Source organism: Mus pahari, chromosome 21 (assembly GCF_900095145.1).
Source record: "Mus pahari chromosome 21, PAHARI_EIJ_v1.1, whole genome shotgun sequence".
Classification (NCBI taxonomy): domain Eukaryota; kingdom Metazoa; phylum Chordata; class Mammalia; order Rodentia; family Muridae; genus Mus; species Mus pahari.
The window spans coordinates 2,887,153-2,894,456 of record NC_034610.1 but is presented as its reverse complement, the minus strand read 5'-3'; the positions used below and the strand labels follow the sequence as shown (position 1 = coordinate 2,894,456).

Below are 7,304 nucleotides of genomic sequence, written 5' to 3'. Positions count from 1 at the left end.
GACCTTTGGAAGAGCAGTCGGGTGCTCTTACCCACTGAGCCATCTCTCCAGCCCCTGAATTTTGTTTTATGCTTTTAATTCCATTATTCTGAAAAGTATACTTAGGGAGATGGCCAAACAGCATAAAAAGAGTAATACTAGATTTAACTGCAGTCATAGCATATGACTAAAAAATATAACATTTATCCCCATGGAGCCTGACCTTGCTGCATTTTTGTTTGAACCTTTATATTATGTATTTTATTGATATACATTAATAGTTTCAGACAATGTAAGAGTTCACACACATGCAAGTCTTCCACCCCTACTCTCCAAATATTAAGCATAATTGCAGGTATCTTCCCATCTGTTACACACACACACACACACACACACACACACACACACACACACACACACTTTTGCTATACCTTAAACTATCAAGGAATACCTGCCTTGATAGGAAAATGACCAATATAGTGTGAAAAAGGGAAAACTAAAGATGCAAAGCAGTGTTTCTCTCTCTTTCCCACTGGTTTCTAACTCCACAGTAAAAAAAAAAAAGCACATTCATTAACAGGAACAAGCAAAATTAATAATACCCAGGGTAAAAGGATAATTTAACCAAACTCCATTATTTTTCTGGTGTATTTAATTGGTGTTTTAAGAAGGTAGGAAAAAACATGATTTCATTTTCTTATATTTCCTTATTTGTGTGGGAGGTAGCTACCCACGGAGGTCTCCCTTCCAGTGTGTAGGCCCCTGGGATGACATTCAGGCTGCCAGGCTTAGTGGCAGGGCCTTTAGCAACTGAGTCATCTCACCAGCACAATTATGATTACATTTTAAAAACAAATAACACTTAAAAAGCCAAATTGTAGCCATTTGCTAAAGTTCTTCTGTAAACAGATTTTTTTTTTAATGGTCCAACCAAATCAGTTAGGGGCTTTCATCTGAATGAATGACCCTGCAGCCTTTCCCACCACATGCTTGTAACAAGTGAAAACCCCATGAGACACTGAGCTGGCCTCTCTCAAGTGTCTGTGGTTGGGATTCCCAAGTGCTCAACACTAGCACTCTCACTTCTGGGTAAGAGAAAAGGCATTCTGGTCCATCAGCTCCCCTACTCGCTCCTGGAGGACATTAACCAGTTCCGCAATGACAAAGACATGTGTGTCATCAATGTCTTGAATGATGAACTTCTTCCCCAAGGCATTGGACTCATCCAAGTACAGCAAGAACTGCTTCATGGCAGGATCACTGTAGAAACAAACACATATTATAGGACATCCTGTAGTCAACCAAGCTGTAAAGACTTAACAATTACTTCTGAGAGTGATGACTTTTTAGGATGACATAAAGTTTGGAACCATTCATTAGTGTCTTGTTTTTCGCTAAGCCTAAAGTATTCACCATTTGTAGCTATGACTTCAGTTAGATCAAGCTCAAGAGAAAGGCTTTTAAAGAACTCATCACTCACAAGAGGAGAGAATGCGGCTATCTGAAGCGCTGCAGATCAACTACAGCTTCCTTAACTGATTTGAAAAAGAATGCCCGGACTCACAAGAGCACAGGGAGAAACAAAAGGGCAAGTCTAGCAGCCCAGAGTGGACAAAGCCAGTGTAACAGGCTTCCTTCTCACAGAAGGGGCCACAAGACAGGAAGGCCGAGCTCCTGCTGCTCAGACCCACTTTCACAAATCTCACCTTGCCACAAAAATACAATCTTTCAAGTGTTCTAAAAATTGATCCTTAGAGGTGTTTTTCTTTGTTTGGGGGCTGGGGTAAGGGAGCTGAGGACTGAATCTCATTAAGCACACGCTGGCTCACTGAATTGAACCTTGGAAGGGCCAAAAAAAAAAAAAAAAAAAAAAAAGGGGGGGGGAAGGATGGGGCAGTGGTGGCACAGGCCTTTAATCCCAGCTTGGGATCCAGTCCTTTACTGTGGGTTGAGTAAGAATTAAGATGCTAATGTTCCGGATTAGGCTCCTGTACAGATCTGGTTAAAAATAAGATGGACTCATTCATGGTTAGTTTCCAAGTCCCTAAGCTAGAACAACACTTTATCTGATCTGCAGAGAAAAGAGATTAGTGATGCGATTGTGACAGATTTCTCAACAGGCATGATATGGAAGCTCGCTGGTTTAATCTACACAAAAATAGCCCCCCCCCCCCCAGGGTATAAGCCAATCACTTTTCTATGGTTCTCTCTTTGCTTATTTTCAGATGAGGGTTCTGTGACTGGGTGCAGCTATTTGCAGCACTGGTGAAATACGTAAGAAGCCTTATGTTTTGTAATCGCTAAGGTCTATGGTTAAGAATCCTTCAAATAATGAAGGAAAAAAATGTTACTGTTTTGTCACATGTCAAATTGTGAATGTTCCAGTATCTGACCCTTACCTAAGAGAGCAGGCAGTAGCTGCAGCCTCGGCGATGTATTGGGGATACTGTGACGCCTGTCCTTGATAATGCGGGGTTATTGTACTTTCACGTGGCATGTAATCCGCCACTCCATTAACTGTATGCCACTCAGTATTCACCCCATTCCCCATTTCTTGGTTCTATCTGTTAAAGTAACTTTTATTTATCTGATGTAACTGTTTTCCCGAGGGCTTACAGCCTCAGTCCTCTAACCTAGGCCTAGTCCTGGAAGCTTCTAGCCTCTATATAATCTTACCTAGGCCTACAATGTTTTCAACCTCCGAGACTTAGTGAACTAAACTCTAGTTCTTTCTGAACTCTAGTCGGCTGGTTCAACTCAGCTATTCTGACTCAAACTCCTCTCAAGCCAAGGCCTTACCATATCTTCTACAAACTAACTTTACCTTTACTGTTTGGGATTAAAGGTGTGTCCTGTCTCTATTCCAGCCAGAGTAGCCATACTGCTGGATTAAAATGCCTCTACACTCAGCCCTTTTACATTCATGAACTATTTCCTAATTGAGAGTCCCTCCTACCTCAACTAGTGTTGGTTTTGTTTGTTTGCTTTTTCTTGTTGTTGTCTTTATAAAACTGACTTTGTTGGAATCTTTATCTTCCTGAAGTTTTTTTATCCTACTGTAGCTCACTAATCACAGAACATTTAATATGCTGTAAAAGTAAGATACTAGACTTTGAAGGTTTTTTTTTTTTTTTTTTTTTGAGACTTAATACATGGGAAAAGAGAGATGGTTCAGAGGTTAAGAGCACTTGCTGCTCTTGCAGAGGAACCAGGTTCAGTTCCCAGCATAGTGGCTCACAACTTGTTCCCAACTCAAGGGCCTGGCAATCCAATGCCTTCTTCTGATAGCCTTAGGCAAATACTCATACACAGAAAATAAAATTACTCACAGCCTACCTGTTTCATTTCAGTCTTTGATGCAGTTACTAGAAAATTTAAGACTATGTATATGGCTTGCACTGTATTTCCACTGGACAGTACTGCTCCAAATGTTACAGGTATTCTAGGGTTTGACCCTGCTCTCCCCTCAGCTTTGCCATCACAGTAAAAGCACCACTACCTATACAATGACTCATAATAGGCAAACAGAAAGGAGACAGTATTTTTAATAAAGGGAAGTATCCAGAGAACAGGGTTTCCCACCAACAAAGCGAAAGCTGAACAAAGAATTCGAGTTTTAAAAGTCAACTCTAAAAATGGTTTCTCCTTTGGAGAAACTCCTAAGTTGCATTTGGCTCTCATTTCCTTTCAAGAAATGCATTCTGTAGTGGCAAAGATTTAACCAAGTTCCTGTATTACTTCATTCTTTTAATTTTTTGAGACAAGGTTTCATTATACAGCCTTGGGGGGATGGAAGCAGGATCTGAAACTTACTATGTAGACCAGGGTGACCTTGATCACCTAAGAGATCCACCTGCTGGGATGAAAGGCCTACCCCAAGAGCCTGGCCCAAGCTCCTGAATTATTCCAAACCTTAATCTAGACAAGAGCTGATGGTTTGAGAATAGTAACACTGTTCCTCTAATCAAGGCTAATCAAACACACAAGCTTCCCATTTAAAAAAAAAAATCACTGGAAATAAAGCTAATTACATTCACTTAACAGAGATAATAAAATGTAATATCAGCAAGAAACCTAGCAGCAAATCCTGTTCCACTTATAGGAAATCCAAAGTTGAAACCTGGATTTCATATATATCAACAAAACAAAATTTTGGAAAAGGCATATACACACACACAATACTGAGGCATATTGAATATATATAACAAGATCCGATGTGTAAATTTAAAATCATGACTTGTTAAAGCTACGAACCATTCTATAAGCACCCCTTTCAGCACGTTGACCATCTTTTCCCAGGCAGACGGTGCAGATGACTTCAAGAATTCTAAAATAAATAAATACAATTTAAAAGGGATGAAGTGACATAAAATCCAAATGTTTAAACCCTCTTTGGGGATTTACATCTGAGATGAAACAAAAAACTAAATGTCAGCATTAAAAAGCTAACATTGAGGCATCCCGATATTCCCGTTCTTACCAGTGCTAAAGCAGATTATTTGCAATATTAATAAAGCATAAATCCTACTTACAAATTCTAATTAATCTTTTAAAAAGTAAGCTCCAAACACGTCAGGGTGGTTCAGGCTTTCAATCCCAGCACTCAGGAGGGAGGGGCTGGCAGGGCTCTTTAGTTTTGGACCAGCCTGGACTACATAGTGACCCCTAAACTCAAAAAAAAAAAAAAAAAAAAAAAAACCAACGAGCCCAACACAGTGTAAAATAGATCCATTATTTAACTGCTTTCTTTTTATATCCAAGAGAACGATACACTGGAAAGATTCTGGGAGGCAGAAACTACAAAACGGTAGTTCCGAAAGAGCCTCAAAAATCACAGAGACCCACCACCTGATTATAATGATGAGACCGAGTACCTGGACAAAACAGATAATTTAAATTTACAAATCTCCAGATCTTGTGTTCTTCTGATTAATAAACTACGTCCTCTAAGGATCTGCATTGGCAATCGCCTGCTTGACAGCCACCGGTGTCTACACCCAGGCATGGACGGCTACCTTCCCCACAGGAAAACCGCGATGCAATGCGTGCTGGCCGCGCGGACCCACAACACAGGCCTTAGAAAGGGTGCGGGACTCCGGCCGGCCCACAGGACCGAAGGCTCTGTGTCTTTCCTCCTCCCTGCCTGATTTGAGGCAGCCGAGCCCCACGCAACCTACCTTTTCCTAGGCGCTCAGAGACAGCAGCGTTCCGCCCCCAACACACCAGAGCCGTCCCGGAGTCGCCGACCCATTGCGCCTGCGCTGCACGTCATCGCGCCAGCGACATCCTAGTAGGTGGGGCGACTCTCTGGGGGCGGGCCCCAAGGGCGGGGTCAAGCCCGCAGAGGCGGGGTCACGTGCCCACGGCCGCTGGGTTAGGGCGCAGGTTACTAGTGGCGGCGGAGGGTGGGCTCTGTAGCCGGCGGAGTTCACCGCGAGCCGGCCCGGCTGCCAGAGTCATTGCGCCGGCAGGTAGGACGGGCGAACGGACAGATGGACGGACGGACGGACCGACGGGAGGAGGGAGGGAGGGAGGGAGGGCAAGGGCGTCGCCGCAGCCCCAGGAGAGGAGAGCGGTAGTCCTGCACAGACACTAAGGTCGCGCGGTCTCGGAGGGACCGGATGACCTGCCGCGGCACCTCGGATTTTTGTCTTTTTCTTGATTGGTCACTGCGCCGCGCTGGTTGCCCCTGAGGCTTGGGGGAGAGCACCTGCATGGAAGGTGCACTGTCCTGGGCTCTGTGTTCTCATGAGCCACACCTGAGTAGGACACCTCTTGCTCTTCTCGGACCTGGGAGACTGAATAGTTGGAATGCTGATAGGTTTTCTAATCCCAGTAACCGTCATTTTAAGCTGAAGGCCTCCGGAAGGTTCTGAAGTTAATCCTATTTCCAAATTCTGATCTGTAGTCTTAATGGAGCTGAGTTCTCAGCAGTTGAGACAGGAGGTAGTTTTAGCTTCTTGATCCTTAGGTTAAATTATATTTCCACATTTAAGCTCATGCTGATCTTTGCTTTACACGTGTCATCTTCCTTTAACCAGTTTCACCCTTCCATCTGTTTCCCTCTCAGCTCCTCAAACTTCTCTTTTTAAAAAATGTATTTATTACATATATGTATGCATGTATGTATGTACGTGGGCCGGGTGTGTGATGTGTGTTCACCAATGCACGAAAGGTCAGAGGACAATTCGAAAGAGTCCATTCTCATCCAGCATGTGAATCTTTGGGCTTGAACTCTGTCCATCAGGCTTGGCAACAAAAGAGTTTGCTGAGCCGTCTCACCATCCCTGAGCATATCTGCTGTACCCCATTCCTTTTTTATTGTTGCCATTGCTTATTTATTAATTTTTTTAGAAACGCTGATTTTTTTTTTTCATTATTCTTTCACGTAATTTAAGAGGCTTCAGACCTCCTTACCATAGTTAGTGGTACCTAAAGGGCCACTCACGTCAGAACAATCTGCCTGGGACCTGAAGTTTCCATAAAGGGTACAAGCATTAGACAAGCAGAGGAGATTAAAATATTTGGAACTGCAGGCAGCACTAGTTGTTGTTACAGTATAGACACGGGGGGGGGAGTAGTTTTGTTTGCCTATTAAGTGGGCACAGTGGGCACAGTTATACTCAAGTGAGCCACTATGGCATCTTCAAACATAGAGATAACAAACCCCATTACCGTTTCTGCCCCTTTACCACCTCCTCTCCCTTTCATCACCCTGGGAGTCCATCTTTCTCTCTCATAACCCCCCCCCCCCACTCTCTTGAGAGAACACGGTGCAGTATTTGTCATTGTGGGCCTAGCTTATTCACTTAGCATCATTGCTGCCTCTTCTACCATGTTCCTTCAGGTGATGATTTTGCATTCTCCTCTATGGCTGAATGAGACTCTGTAGCATTTTCTTTATCTGTTTGCTCTACTGGACACCTAGGCTGATTGCACCAGGAACAGTGTATCAGTAAAACACTCATGTGCTAGTGTCTCTCAAGTTTGACTCTTGGTTATATACTCAGAAGTGGTGCGGCTGGATCATACTGTAGGTCTAAAAGGGCGTATTAATTTAGACTCAGGACCCATTTCCAACTGGGCACAGGGCCTCCTTCCAGTTCTTTAAGTGCTCTGCACCCTCCTGTCTCCCCAAACAAGACAGCTCTCCATCATGTGAACTCTGTTTCTGTCACACTTAGGGGGAGAGCTTCTCACTTTTTCAGGAACCGTGAACCCCCCCCCTCTCTTTTTTTTTTTTTTTTTTTTTTGTTTTTTTGAGACAGGGTTTCTCTGTGTAGCCCTGGCTGTCCTGGAACTCACTCTGTAGACCAGGCTGGCCT

The 7,304-nt window shown here is 43.5% G+C and overlaps 2 protein-coding genes across 5 annotated transcripts in view; one reads left to right on the top strand and one right to left on the bottom strand.

Moving 5' to 3' along the window:
• Nucleotides 1–613: 613 nt before the first annotated feature.
• On the bottom strand, nt 614–5,235 carry Gtf2h5 (general transcription factor IIH subunit 5). Of its 2 annotated transcripts, none has more exons than XM_021221626.2 (3): nt 5,157–5,235; nt 4,234–4,306; nt 614–1,239 (listed from the first exon to the last, which is right to left on the bottom strand). In XM_021221626.2, the coding sequence occupies exons 2-3, from the start codon at nt 4,266–4,268 to the stop codon at nt 1,059–1,061; spliced, it is 216 nt and encodes a 71-aa protein (XP_021077285.1). In that variant the 5' UTR covers nt 4,269–4,306; nt 5,157–5,235; the 3' UTR covers nt 614–1,058. The 2 variants fall into 2 exon arrangements, with proteins under 2 accessions (XP_021077285.1, XP_029388943.1); XM_029533083.1 differs by lacking the exon at nt 5,157–5,235 and adding an exon at nt 4,854–5,104.
• Nucleotides 5,236–5,327: 92 nt separating this feature from the next.
• Nucleotides 5,328–7,304, top strand: part of Serac1 (serine active site containing 1) — a 36,840-nt gene continuing 34,863 nt past the window's right edge. For 2 of the 3 annotated variants that reach the window (XM_029533206.1, XM_029533207.1), the window contains exon 1: nt 5,350–5,450. The gene's annotated coding sequence lies outside the window, so the exon portion shown is untranslated. Of the gene's footprint in view, nt 5,451–7,304 lie in introns of all 3 variants that reach the window. The other variant, XM_021221733.1, reaches the window with a different exon arrangement.